General features: G+C 35.7%; 1 protein-coding gene across 2 annotated transcripts in view; it reads left to right on the forward strand.

Moving 5' to 3' along the window:
• Nucleotides 1-15,906, forward strand: part of LOC150083628 (protein lifeguard 1-like) — a 144,950-nt gene that overhangs the window by 19,892 nt on the left and 109,152 nt on the right. For both annotated transcript variants that reach the window (XM_090377398.1, XM_090377397.1), the window contains exon 2: nucleotides 12,447-12,554. In XM_090377398.1, coding sequence (XP_090233524.1) covers nucleotides 12,470-12,554 — 85 coding nt within the window. In that variant the 5' untranslated portion in view covers nucleotides 12,447-12,469. The remainder of the gene's footprint in view (nucleotides 1-12,446; nucleotides 12,555-15,906) is intronic.

The raw sequence follows: 15,906 nt of genomic DNA on the forward strand, positions 1-15,906 counted from the left end.
TATATACATAGTCTAAATTTGCTCGCAGCTTGAGGCTTTAGTCCTAAACGCATCTTAGTGATTGATAGGAAAGGTCACATGATACTATTGAATTGGCAAGTTGAACGTCATTGAGTAGGCGGTACTAACAATTCACTATGAGGCCAGCGCACAAAGTTTGCAGTGTGTGTATCGGCGAGAGCTGCAGTCGAGTAAATTTTACAATTGCGGAAACAATGTCGAAGAGGGTGTTTAAGTATTAATGATAAAGTAAAGATTCTTCATGATATTGACCAGGGTTTTAAGAAAAAAAGATGTTGTGGAGAAATATGGCATACCTGCAACCGGTTTATCTAAGATTTTAAAAAATCGAGAATCAATTTTAAATGCAATTGAAGGAGGAGCAGACAAGAAGCGAATTAAGTTGTGTATATACAAAGATGTTGATAAAGTTGTTCTAAAATGGGTGCAAATGATGTGTGAAAAGAATATATCAATATCGGGTTCAATAATTAAGCAACAAACTCTGAAATTTGCACAGTCCCTTGGACATACAGAATTTAATGTGAGCACTGGGTGGCTAGATAAATTAAAGAAGTGCCATAGAATTGTGGAAAAGGTTATTTGTGGAGAAAGTGTTAATGTAAGCAAAGAAGATTGCAACAGTTGGAGGAACAATATCTTAAAAAAGATTTTGGAAGAATATGAACCTAAGGATGTTTTTAATGCTGACGAAATGGGTTTATTCTTTAAATGTTTACCGAATAGAACACTTGCTTTTAAGGATGATAAATGTTTTGGTGGAAAACAAAGAAAGAATTGCTAGTTGGGGCAATCTAACCCCAGGGGCTCACATCTGGTGAGTATGGGCTTGGCACACCCAGGGTCCTGAGCTGGATATCATCATTCTTCTCTTTCTTGGTGATTCCCTTCTCTCTCTCTCTCTCTCTCTCTCTCGGTAACTCGGGAAATTTCTTTCTTTTTTTTTTTGGTTGGTGCAGCATAAGCCTCAGGCTTTCTTGCACCATATAGCTATTAATAATAATAAAATATAACAGGAAGTGAAAAATTAAAACTTTTAATCATCGGATAATCAAAAAACCCAAGATGTTTTAGAGGCACAAAATCTTTGGAAGTTAACTACACATTTTATTAAAAAGCATGGATGACAAGTGATATCTTTGAAGACTGGATATTAAAACTAGACAGGCATATAACAAAAGAAAAAAGGAAAATCGTGTTGGTAACTGACAACTGTCCGGCACATCCTGCTAGTATTTCTGCTAAACTTAAAAGAGTGAAGTTGTTTTTTCCGCCAAACGTAACGTCAAAACTCCATCCAATGTACCAAGGCATTATTAAAAATTTTAAATTTCATTATCGAAATAGAATAATAATGAAGATTGTCAGTGCGTTATCAGAAAATAGAAACTTGGAGGTTACAATTAACCTTAGAGATTGCATCTCTGAACTGGCAAAAGTTTGGACAAACGATGTCACTGAATACACTATTCAAAATTGTTTTTCGAAATTGGGATTTGCATTGAATACAGAAGTCGAACAACAACTGGACGAACAAGATGAATTGCCCCTTTCACAACTGAAAAACTTTTGGACATTATTAGAATAATCTGGAAACATCGAAAATGAAATAACACACACTGGATAGTTATGTTTATGTAGATCAAGATCCAAATGAAGATGAAATACTGCTGAACAGTGTTATACGTGACCATGATCACGAAGAAATTAACGATGATGCTGAAGACGCATCAGAACAACCCATAGAAAAGCCAACTCACGAAGAAATGCTTTTAAAATGGTTCGTATGGGTCTACAGTTTGTGAAAATGTTCCTGATAATGTTTTTAATGCTCTGAACAAATGTGAGGTTTTCTTTGAGAATAGTACAATTTTTTAATTGTACTGTGCAAACAAAAATTTGATTTTTTAATTTGTGATACTTACCGGCGAAAATTGTGTAAACATAATTTAAATAAGTGTTTTTGAAATAAAATACATTAAAAATAAATGTAGATTCATTTTCTAATTAAATAACAATTTTTAATAAAAAAGATATTCTCTGTATAATGAAATTTCTCTATAACGAATTTTTTTTGCTGGATTTATCGAATTCATTATAGGGAAGTTCGACTGTATTTTAAAATGACTTCTGAGAGTCTTTAGTTGTTTGTATAACTAGTGAGAGAGGAAAACAAGTAGCCAGAACTTTGTTGTATTGGCAAGTGTGAAATGCCTCACCACCCTTCGAGTTGCACAGAGTATAGCACAGCACGTGACAGCTTCTTGCACTCAATCACTCTATGAAAACCATAAAAAAATTGAGATATTGCTGTAAAAGTTTTGACTATATTTAGGAAAGTAGAAAAAAAAAGTCATTGATTAATATTAGTAGTGGAAATTGATGCAAGTAAGCAAGCTTATATAGCATTAGCTTACAACAACAAAAAAAAGTGCATTTTAACTGCTCAAACAGTTTGAGCAGTTTGTCTATTTCTTCCTTGAATTTATTCAAACTACTTACTTCTACAACACCAGATGGAAGTTTGTTCCGATAATCAAATACTTGCAGACTGAAAACAAATTTTTGCACATCTGTCCTGCACCCATCCTTCTTTAGTTTGAATTTTGACCCCTCTTGTGCATAGTCTAAGTAAGAGGAAGGATTCCACCTTCATTTAGCTTACTCAATCCATTCAGAGCCTTACACATCACTCAGCTCTCCCCACAGGTTTCTTGTTTCCATATACTGTACTGCAATTGCCAGAACTGAAGCATTTCCTGGTAAGAGCATCCAGTTGAGGCTTCCATACCTATATGTAGTACTCAAGATGCGGCCTGACCATCCTTTCACAATGGGATAATCGCCTTCCTTATCCCTACTAGCAAAATGGCTATATATTGTTGACAAAACTCTGAGTTGTCTAGGCAGCCTATCTGTGCACTGCTCAGAGAATTTCATATCTGACTGCACAGTTATCTTTTACATTCTCCACTATCCTGAGTGTAGTACCATTCAGTTTGTACATTAACCTGGGATTACATTGGTATGCTACCCATATGAATTACTTTGCATTTGTCATTGTTAAACTGAGGATTAAATTGAAGATGTTGTTTTCTTCAATTATTGAAGAAAACAACTATTATTGATAGAGTTAAATTGAAGATGTTGCCATAATCCTTTTCTAAACTTTCTAATGCATCTTTATCAATTTGACTACCTAGTTTTTGAAAAACTAGGTAATCAAATTGATATCGACTAATGAAATAAATTGTAAATTTTTAAACTCACTGTATCTTGTTTCCATATGCTTCATGATATCATTCAATATAAGACAAAATATTCTTTCTCTTTCTTCTTTAATTGGACGTTTTGTATGACATTTTGATTCAATCAAGTTATTTTCTTTGCAACATTCTTCAAACTTCTTATATATATATATCAAAATGTCTGCACAGTTCTTCGAGCAAATTTATTGTTTCATTGATTCTTTTAATGCAATATGGAATATCTATAATTTTAGTTTGTAAAATATTGAAGAGTATCAGTTTTAATGAAAATTTTATCATAAACCATAAGAAGAAAGTATGTTGAATCTTGCATTAACCAATTATAAAATCCATTGCTCCTCACTAAGGTATCTGAATCCCTCAATAAAAGGATTGCCGTTAATGCTGTTGAAAAGTTCGCAAAGGTTCACTATGGTAGTATAAAATAGTTTGTACTGGTTTTGAGTTAGAACCCCATCTCGTCGGTACAGCCTTTGGAATGCGTTTCTGCGCTGTGCCATCAAGAAATTGCATTTGTTTTGTAGAGTGACTGAAAAATGAGGCAAGACAAGACCCTCAGTTGTCTTGAAAAATATTGTGCATTAAGATATGAATTTTGCTGACTGAGACAGAACAAGATCCAACTTTTAAGCATAGCAATGGGTAAATAATAATGGTGGTGCTTTTTCTCTTACTTTAGCTTGATCGCCATTTAAATGCGTTGCCATTACCGATGCTCCATCATATGTCTGTGCTATAAATTTATCAGCACAGGTTGTATTTTTCTAAATTTTTAAATATGCATTCTGTTACACCAGTAGCTGTTCTGTCTTTAAGTTCGTCAAATCCTATGAAGGCTTCTTTAATTCAGAATCCAATATATATCTTAAAACTGTGGAACACAGCTGTATTTGAAATGTCAGTTGTTTCATCCACTTCTGTAGCAATGAATGAGAATCTTGCAATCAATTTAATGTTATTTTCTACAAGCTGTTCCTACTGCTTCAACAAGTCATTTTGGATCTTGTTAGAAACACCAGAAAAAATGGATGTCTGTAAATATTTTTCCAATTTTTCATCAAATTTTGCACTGTAGTTCAGTAACTCAATATAGTTTCCACAATTTAAATAGGATTTGCCTTCATTATTATTGCGAAAAGCAAGTTCTTTAATCAAAAAGCAGTAGCAAATATTAATTTTTGCAATATGTCTCTGTTCTCCTTTACCTTTTTATTGTGAATTTCAACACTTAAGTTTTTTTCAGCTTATCAATGTTCAAGTTGATTTGTGTAGATCCAAATGTTTTCAATGATATTTGGCTTTTGTAATGTGCAGCAGATCTTTCATGTTTACTTAATGCATTAGGCAAACTATTTAAATCACAATATCCGGTTCTTACCCACACACTTTCACTGGATACAGAAAATAAGCATGGGAAACAAAAGAGTATTTGTTGTAATACAGCCGCACAACCAAGCTTTCTTGCTGTACCACGCGGTTTGAAATGCTCTTATTTTTGTCCCTTTACACTGTTGAAGTTGTTTCAGTTCTGGTGTTGGTCTTCCACTTTTAATCACATTAGACTTTTCTTCATAAGACAGATTAGAAAAATATTTAAGACTTGCTGTACATATTTGAAAAGGGATAAATTTTGAAATAAAGTAATAAAGTATCAGCTCTATCACTAGAGGCAAACAATGCAACAACACACGTGTGTAACACTCCTCACTCTGCAAAGACCGATGGCACACTGAAGCAAAGGCAGGAATTATTCTGCCTTTATAACACACTATTTCATGCATCTGGAGCTGCTTAACATGGCATGTGATTTAACAATGTAACGCGTTAGTATATATATTGAGGTTGAAAGGCACGGGAAATTGTTGTTATTTGGTTTTTAGGAGCATTAGCAGCTAAGGCCATATTGCTCCGGGGATATGCGGTGGTCATTCCCTGACTTTTCCGCATCCTCCATATTTGGTGGGCACGGGCTCGAACCCCGGTCTAATCAAGAAGCATGTGCTACGACACTGCTGCTCCTGCCCACCTGGCTACGGAGGCACCCCCGGGGAATTGTGCCTGTCTAACCTTAGAATATATCTACCCATTTACTAAATAATACATTAAATTTCATGCATTAAATTAATGTTTATAATGAATTGGAAATCATTTACTTTTTATATTTAATAATTAATATTTATAATTTTAGTCTGGCTAGGCACTGCCTACCTTGCTACCCAGAGAGCACATCTCTGATCTAATTTATCTAGGTCTTGTTTCAGTAGCACCCTGAATTTGGAGAACAAAAATCATTAACCACCCTGCTTACCTTATATGCAAATTTAAACATTAGGCGTGATAGGGTTTCAGCAGTATCATTAATAAATACTGAAAAGAACAATGGGCCCAGCACTGAACTCTGGGGAACTCTAGTAATGACATTTGTCCATAAAGTGCACTGCCCATTGATAATTGTATTTGGCCATCCTTTTCACCATAGCAGTAACTTGCCTTTAATGCCGCACTACCCCAATTTGTATAGCAATCTTTTATATCCAACAGTATCAATTCTGAAATATGAGTATATGATGTCAAAATAATTTTTTGCATCCAGTTTCTTTGTCATTGTGTTATAGTATCCAGCCAAATTGGTCAGACAAGACTGCCCCTTAATAAATTTGTGCTGTGACTGCAGTATAAATGCATTCCTGTCTAGATGGTGCTGCATTAACTCTTTTACTAGTGATTTCATTTTGCCCATCACAGAAGTCAAGCTGACAGGTCTGTGATTACTTATATCACCCTTTGATCCCCCTCTGTGAATTGGGGATATATTTGCACATTTCCAGTCCATAGTGACCTCCCCTGAATCCAACGTTGCTCTCATAATTATGGCTAAAGGTTTACTGACCTCTTTTGCTGCCTCTCTTAATATAATTGGATAGGTCCCATCCATTCCATGTGTATTTTTTTACAATTAGCTTCAACAATTTCTCTACCGATTTCTTCTCAATTATCACAAAATCATTCAGTTCCCTATTAGAATTTAATACTCTTGTGGCTTACCCTTCCCTAAAAAGTTCCTCTTGTGTAAATTAAGATTTAAAATACCTATTCAGTTTGTTGTTGATTAACAACAAACTGAATAGGTATTTAATTGTTGATGAACCTGCTCAGGTTCATCAACAATTAAATCTTTCATATCTGATGGGCTGGTATGATTCATCGTCTTCTAGTGATTACATAAATAAATTCTTTGCATCCTTTGCCAAAGATTTCTCATAATCTGCCTTAGCTTACCCGATCTCCTTTGTGAACTGATTGCAGACTAGTTTATACCTGCTGTATAGGCTTCTGTATCACCTGATAATTTATATGCATCCCATGCATTCTTCTCTGCCATGAATCCCAACAGTATATCTGACATCCATTTAGGTCTAAGCTTTGAACAGTATCTCTTAATTGATATAAAAAGCTTAGTAACTACTGTTACACCCCAGAATGCTTCCCATTTAGAAAAGCTTTTGATAACTTCATCAGTTGAACTCATTGCATAAATTTAAAAACTTTGAGATTACTGTAATCACCACTTTGTGACTACTGTAATCACATTTAAGGAAAGAAAAAGCCCTTCCTTTTGTCTTTGACACTAGTTACATCTTTAAGTAAATCCCACATCAATACACTGATTAGCTGTTAACATGTGGACATTATTTTGGAGAGGCTCTGTCAGGTACATAGTTACCATCACTATGTTATGAATTGTGTTTTTAGTCACTTTTGTAAATAAATTATTTCTATTTTTGCTAAGTAAGATACAACCTCTTCTATTGCTCAACCTTTAAACCTGTTCTTGCTTTGCTTACATCTTGTTTGTACTGTTGAGAGGAATTTTCAAATAATTTTGGTAGGGTAATTAATGTACATATGAATGGGAAAATATTGGAGTAAATATTGCAGTTAGAAGGGAAGCAATGTCAAAATATGTTATTCCATAACAGGGGTGTTACTCATAGCATTATATATTGAGTGTTCACAGATGCAGACAATAACTTTTGTGCTTAATTTCAAAATTTTCAGTAGGTAAGCTAGATCTTCCACTGCCCCTGAAACTGGTATGACTTTTTCAGGATTTACAGACAAAATTCACTCTAACTACATACAACAGCATTTCTTGTTAGTAAATTTTTCTTGGTGTCTCAATACTTTTGATAACATAGTGTATTTTGTTCATCTTGTAAGAAAAATAAACTGATATTCAGAAATGCCAGATGACTTGATTTGAAGAGTGCAAGTGCACTTGAATAATAATCAGTTAAGACATCTTAATTCCTTATTGAAAATATTAGTGTATAAAAGTTTTGCATTCATTATGATTGTAAAATATACTATATATCTTTGCACAGTGATTGAGTACCTTCTTTTTATTTCAACTGAAAATAACATATTTGGTAGAGTAAAATTGTACATGAAATAATTATGCTTTCTCGAAAAAGTAGCATATAGTTCAGTGCATTAATTTACTTGCATGGAGCTATTATTTCTAGCCCAGTATGCAACTTTTTATACAATCTGGCCACACTGGTTGTGGCCAGATTGTATAAAGTAAATATATGCCAAAAATAATTTTGATATCATATACTTGGATTTCAGGAAAGCTTTTGATACTGTTGCACATGGAAGACTGCTGTACAAATTGGAGAGGTATGGCATTAAGGGTAAGTTGCTATAGTGGATAAAGGGATGGATGAGTGGGAGATGGCAGAGAGTGGTAATCAATGGACACTGCTCTTCGTGGACAAATGTTATCAGTGGAGTTCCCCAGGGTTCGGTGTTGGGCCCATTGTTGTTTTGTATATTTATCAATGATATTGATGAAATTATATCGGGTTTAATGTCCAAGTTTTCAGATGATACAAAGGTTGGCAGGGTTGTTAACGACGGTAAAGACAGACTGCTACTCCAACTGGATCTAGATAAGTTGGGCAAATGGGCTGAAAAGAGGCAACTGAAGTTTAACATTGACAAATAACCAAAGAGAAATGTACCAACTGTGTGGTACTACAGTTAGAGAATTGGAAAGTGAAAAAGACCTGGGGTAATTGTGCAGTCAAATATGAAGTTCGCTGAGCAGTGCAGACGGGCTGCCAGGGCAGGTCGTGGAGTCTTGTCAATGATATATAGGAATTTTGTTGACAGGGATGTGATTATCTCGTTATACAAAGTAATGGTCAGGCCACACCTAGAGTACTGTGTACAGGTCTGGAGGCCTCATTTTAGGAAGGATGTAGAGTTGCTAGAACGAGTTGTGATAGTTGTTCTGTGTTAACTGGACTTGCATGAACCATACCATCAGGTGGTCCGACAAGTATGTCCAAAGGATTAAGGTCTGAAAACCTTTTTGCAGTGCAGCATAATTCTGGATCCATGTTTATAGGAATTTCTTTTTTCTCTTTTAGTAGTAGTAGTAATAGCAAATGATGCAAGAAAGCAAGCTTATATATAGCATCAGCCAAAAAAAAAAAACAGTTCACGCATCCATACCCTCCAAGAATTTGTCTAGTTCTTCCTCTTTTAGTAAGTAGTAGTGGTAGTAGAGGCAATGTGATGCAAGAAGCAAGCTTATGTCGCATCAGCCAAAAAAAAAGTATCTATGTAAATATGTTAGTAAGTTTGAGCTGATAAATTTCACACGCTTTTATTTCGAAGGTGAAAGAATTTTGAAACAAGTAAATATATGCCAAAAATAATTTTGATATCATATACTTGGATTTCAGGAAAGCTTTTGATACTGTTGCACATGGAAGACTGCTGTACAAATTGGAGAGGTATGGCATTAAGGGTAAGTTGCTATAGTGGATAAAGGGATGGATGAGTGGGAGATGGCAGAGAGTGGTAATCAATGGACACTGCTCTTCGTGGACAAATGTTATCAGTGGAGTTCCCCAGGGTTCGGTGTTGGGCCCATTGTTGTTTTGTATATTTATCAATGATATTGATGAAATTATATCGGGTTTAATGTCCAAGTTTTCAGATGATACAAAGGTTGGCAGGGTTGTTAACGACGGTAAAGACAGACTGCTACTCCAACTGGATCTAGATAAGTTGGGCAAATGGGCTGAAAAGAGGCAACTGAAGTTTAACATTGACAAATAACCAAAGAGAAATGTACCAACTGTGTGGTACTACAGTTAGAGAATTGGAAAGTGAAAAAGACCTGGGGTAATTGTGCAGTCAAATATGAAGTTCGCTGAGCAGTGCAGACGGGCTGCCAGGGCAGGTCGTGGAGTCTTGTCAATGATATATAGGAATTTTGTTGACAGGGATGTGATTATCTCGTTATACAAAGTAATGGTCAGGCCACACCTAGAGTACTGTGTACAGGTCTGGAGGCCTCATTTTAGGAAGGATGTAGAGTTGCTAGAACGAGTACAAAGAAGGGCAACAAGATTGGTGAGGGGAACAAAGGGGTGCTCTTACGAAGAAAGCCTTAAGTTCTGCAAATTGCAGCACCTGGAGAATAGGCACCTGCAAGGTGATCTGATTGAGGTGTATAAGGCCTTGAGTGGGTTGAGCAAGCTGAATGCTGATGGATTCTTCCTTTTGCTCGGATTAAGAACCTGAGGGAGCACAGATTCAAATTGAGGAAAGACAACTGTAGAGTAGATGTGCAGAAATTTGCCTTTAGCCAGCGGGTAGTTGATTGGCGGAACAGACTTCCATCTTTTGTTTGTGGAAATTGATAGTCTAAATAAATTTAAGGCTGAGCTGGACAGGCATTTGGAACCAAATGGAGGGGTGAAATGGGAGTTTTTTTTTTTTGGCTGATGCTGCATAAGCTTGCTTTCTTGCAATGTATGCCTCTACTAATGCTAATATTGTTGGAGTTTTCTTCAAAATTCTGACCTCATCAATGAAATTTATTTCTTTCTACAACATTTCAAACCACTCAGTGGTGGGCCCAGGATTTTTTAAGTGGGGGTGGGACTAAAGCACTTTTATGGGGAATTAAGCTTTAATCATCATGAAGCAATAAAAAAACATTATTTTGATCATAGGGTGGCTATAGTCCCTTAGGTTCTACTAGGAACACCTTTAGAACCACTTACAACAGCTTTTGTGAGGAATGTGCTGTGACATACTCATGCAACAAGGAAAATGGAACAGGTTTCTTTTGCTCAACTTTTCAGAAGAGAGTGAGTTGGTAGAATCTGCTGCAGTGGATATATCTGATTCAATTGATGGGCAGGATCAGGTGGGTATTAGAAGGGAGGGTGAGATGGATAGTGCTCTTAATTGAGTCTACTGTATTAGGAGGGAGGTTGCACTTCTTTGAATCAGTTTAAGCAGAAAGTCCTTCTTGGCATGATCTTAGTGAATTAGTTGTCAAACTTCATTTGAATGTAATAATAGTGTGAAAGACTAATTTGTTGTGAGGTTGCAAGAAGATCACCATAGCTGAGTAGTCAAATGCAAGGGAATATGCAGACAGTGATTACTGAATTATGACCACCTCATCCCCTTAATGGCCTATGCTGCATTGCTCACAGTATAAAAAGCTGAACAGCTTCCTATGCTGGAGCAGTATTAATTTGCATCTGGTCATGCAAGTCAACGTGATCAAGTAGCAGTTATGGGATATAGTAAAGATATCATGGAGTTTTAAAAGGGCATGATTGTGGAAGCTTGTGCGTCAGGTTTTTCCATATTGGAAATGGCACGCTTGTCAGTTGCTCATGGCCCATGGTTAAGGTGTACAAATAATGGTGTCAAACCACCTCCCACCAACAGAATTGTAAGGATTATGCAAGGTGGATGTTTGTGGGGAGCAAAGGGTGCAGCTTGTTGTAAGGGCTCAACAGCAGGTCACTGTGAAACAGTTAACATTGCAGTACAATATGGGGAATGCAAGGACAGTAATCCAAATGACAATGTGCTGCTCACTCAAGCATATATGGTTCTACAGCAGAATACCCAAGAGACACTCCCTCACTGCTGATCATTGTTGATGACAAATGCTGTGGTGTCAACAACAACAAGCTGGTTGGATACTGGAAGACTGGAAATGAGTGTGTTGGTGGAATGAGTCCCAGTACCTGGTGCAACACCCTGATGGACACCTTCGTGTGTGGTGCAAGCAACTACCCCAGGGTATCCTCTTTCTTGCTTTCTTGGTGATTTCCTTCTACTTCTGACACCCTCTCGATAATGTGGGGATTTTTTTTTTTTTTTTTTTTTGGCTGGTGCAGCATAAGCCTCGGGATTCCTTGCACCATATGGCTAATAATAACAATAACATGCGTCCATGGACACATCATGCACGGTGCACACTACCTAGGCTGGTGGTGGTGGTGGTTGCTTAATATGGGGCATGTTTTTCTTGTAACAACTAGGACCCCATGTGCATATGAACCAATGTTTTACTGGTGAGATCTATCGGCAACTCTTAGGAGACCATGTACGCCCTGCCATGCTGCATTTTTCCCTAGGCAGAAACAGGATCTTCCAAGACAATGTGTCATGTTATCAAGCACGCACTGTGCAAGAGTGGTATGAGAAACACAGCGAAGATATCACCATCTTGATTGGCCTCCAAATTTGCCTGACCTTAGTTTTGGAATGGAAAGTGAGGCATGTGGGACATGCATCCATCATATTTTCCAACACTGTGGAAAGCCTTGCAGGCTGCAGATCCTTTATGCATGTCTTCAGATATCTAATGGTGGCCACCATTAGATATCAGATATCTAATTGTGGCCCAACACGGTATTAGGTGAGTTTAGGTTGGTTTTTAGGAGTTTTATGGCACATCAGCATCTAAGGCTATTGTGCACCAATATTAGGTAGGTATTTAGCCCAGATTCTCAAGAGATCTAACCCATAGAGAGACCATTCATTTAAGCGCATGGTGGTTGTATAACATTTTTGATATGGATAAACTTTTACAGGAGAATAGTGCTAAATTTAGCCCTGTCTCACTTTATTAAACTAATTTATTTTATTTTTTTTCATACTTTTCATTTCCATATGGTTGAGAAACTGTCCATTCCAAATTTCAACAGTTCACTTGTTTTCTGTGCTTGGATTTCTGAAATGATAGTTTACTTATAATCATTCTTTATTTAGATTGCTGTATGCTACAGATTTAATTATTTTTTGTATACTTTTATTTTTCAGAAATATTAATTACTGTATTGAAAATGGCAAGCCCATACTACGATCCAGAGTTTTCTGATAATTTCAACTCGTTTGAGAATGCTTTCTCAGAGAAGGCTATACGAATGGGTAAGTGGCTCTCTCTCTCTCTCTCTCTCTCTATATATATATATATATATATATATATATATCCATTATTTTAAATTAAATAAAACATAAGCCAGTAGTATGGCAAAAACTGTAGAGCAAAAATTAACATAAAAATAACCCAAATAAACAATCGAACGAAAAGAAAGAATAGATATAAATAGTAGCCCAGAAACCCTATTATAATTTCGATCTTTAAATCCAATTAACAAAAACTATACAAATTTTAGGATAATGCCAATTAGTTATTAATTTAGCGGTACCCCCCCGAGAGGTACCAGTTCCGAAAGACGTGAAATATCACCCAAAGAGGGTTAAAGGAACTACCAAACGATAACAAAATCAAAATAAACTAAAATAAAATAGACTGACCATCATGCCCCATATCGACAGAGGACCACGAGGCCAATAATGGTCATGGAATCGCTGCATTTCAATCGTCATACAAAACATCGCAAAGGCGGAAATATCGAAGAACCAAACCCTCTTTGGGTGATATTTCACGTCTTTCGGAACTGGTACCTCTCGGGGGGGGTACCGCTAAATTAATAACTAATTGGCATTATCCTAAAATTTGTATAGTTTTTGTTAATTGGATTTAAAGATCGAAATTATATTAGGGTTTCTGGGCTACTATTTATATCTATTCTTTCTTTTCGTTCGATTGTTTATTTGGGTTATTTTTATGTTAATTTTCGCTCTACAGTTTTTGCCATACTACTGGCTTATGTTTTATTTAATTTAAAATAATGGATGTATTTCAGCTTCATATGGAGGAATTGCATGTCGCTGCCTCTAATGAATGCTTAATTATTTATTCATTTTATTATAATTTAACTTTATTTAATATAATTTAATGATAGTATATATTTCGGCTTCATATGGAGGAATTGCAAGTTGCTGCCTCTAATGAATGCTTAATTATCTTAATTATTTTAATTTTTATTATAATTTAATTTTTGTCAACATTTAATATAATTTAATAGTAATGGTCGATATGCTAATTTAGCAACACCTGTGCCGCCATCTATTTTCTTTTTTTTCTTCAATATAAGCTGATTCAGCTTACAGTATGTCAGTAGTGTGGCTCTGCTTTAGAGTGCTGTCTGTTCTATAGTTTATTTTCGCTGCATAAGGACCACCGCCATGCAAATCCTCTGCATTGGTTGATCTATCGGAGAATGGAAGGGTGGTTTGGTTCTTCGATATTTCCGCCTTTGCGATGTTTTGTATGACGATTGAAATGCAGCGATTCCATGACCATTATTGGCCTCGTGGTCCTCTGTCGATATGGGGCATGATGGTCAGTCTATTTTATTTTAGTTTATTTTGATTTTGTTATCGTTTGGTAGTTCCTTTAACCCTCTTTGGGTGATATTTCACGTCTTTCGGAACTGGTACCTCTCGGGGGGGGGTACCGCTAAATTAATAACTAATTGGCATTATCCTAAAATTTGTATAGTTTTTGTTAATTGGATTTAAAGATCGAAATTATATTAGGGTTTCTGGGCTACTATTTATATCTATTCTTTCTTTTCGTTTGATTGTTTATTTGGGTTATTTTTATGTTAATTTTCGCTCTACAGTTTTTGCCATACTACTGGCTTATGTTTTATTTAATTTAAAATAATGGATGTATTTCAGCTTCATATGGAGGAATTGCATGTCGCTGCCTCTAATGAATGCTTAATTATTTATTCATTTTATTATAATTTAACTTTATTTAATATAATTTAATGATAGTATATATATATATATATAAATTAGAATAAGAATTATAATAAAAATAATGCCAGAAGTACGGCAAAACCATAGCGAAAAAGGAAATTAAACCTAAATTAATTCAAATCAAGCAGGGAGGGAAGAGAGGGGTAACAAGAGTAAAAGTATTGCAGCAGAAACTCTAAATTAATTTAGAAAATCTAAATGTACGAATAATTCTTTAATTTAAAAGCCAATTAAATAGAAATTTAATGGTGCCCCCTCTGACAGGCACCAGGTCCAAATTTATGTGAAATATCACCGAACAGAGATATAAACCACTACAATAGAACAAAAGTAAATCAAAATAAAAAATAGACTGACCATTATGCCCCATCTCGACAGAGGACCACAAGGCCAATAATGGTCAGAGAATCACTGCATTTCGAACGCTAGACAAATCGCCGCAAAGGAGAATCGATCCAAAGATCACCGCCACACCGATCCTCAGATCGAACCGCCAATGCAGGGAATTATGCAGCGAAAATCAAAAATAGAACAGACACGAGCACTCCAGTGCAAAGCCACACTACTGACAAAAGCAATCTTAACCCGTTTATATAAACGAAAAATGAACTATGGATGGCAGCACAGGCGAAGCGTTAGCAATTCGTCCACTACTATCATGTGATATAATCATACAAATATTTAAATAATGTTGAAATAGTTGGAAACGGAATATATCATAAAATAAAAAGGAGGGTGCGGCATACATTAGAGGCAGCAAAATGCATATTCCTCTACATGATGCTTGAAATATAACTATATAAATTAGAATAAGGATTAAAATAAAAATAAAATAATGCCAGCAGTACAGCAAGACCAGAGCGAAAAAGGAAATTAAACCTAAATTAATTCAAATCAAGCAATGAGGGAAGGGGGGTAACAAGAGTAAAAATATTGCAGCAGAAACTCTAAATTAGTTTAGAAAATCTAAATGTACGAAATTGTTTTTTTATTTTTATTTTAATCCTTATTCTAATTTATATAGTTATATTTCAAGCATCATGTAGAGGAATATGCTTTTTTTCTGCCTCTAATGTATGCTGTACCCTCCTTTTTATTTTATGATATATTCTGTTTCCAACTATTTCAACATTATTTAAATATTTGTATGATTATATCACATGATAGTAGTGGGCGAATTGCTAAAGCTGCACCTGTGCTGCCATCCATAGTTCATTTTTCGTTTATATAAACGGGTTAAGATTACTTTCGTCAGTAGTGTGGCTTTGTGTATGAGAGCAAAGCCACACTACGTATGAGAGCTTCCTTGGACTCAGGGGAGATACCCACAGATTGGAGATGTGCCAATGTAACCCCAATTCACAATGGAGGATCAAAGGCTGACACATGTAATTATAGACCTGTGAGTTTAACTTCTGTTCCAAGAAAATTAATGGAAGCACTGGTTAAAGAAGCACTGCAGGATCATCTTGACAAGAATTCAATTATAGCTCAGACACAGCATGGTTTTTTTAAGGGAAGGTCTTGCCTGACCAATTTGATTGGATACTATGATGTAGTCACAAAAGAATTGGATACAGGGAATAACTTTGATATTATATATTTG

Source organism: Mastigoproctus giganteus, chromosome 7 (genome assembly GCF_048544385.1).
Source record: "Mastigoproctus giganteus isolate SK-2022 chromosome 7, ASM4854438v1, whole genome shotgun sequence".
In the NCBI taxonomy this organism is placed as follows: Eukaryota; Metazoa; Arthropoda; class Arachnida; order Uropygi; family Thelyphonidae; genus Mastigoproctus; species Mastigoproctus giganteus.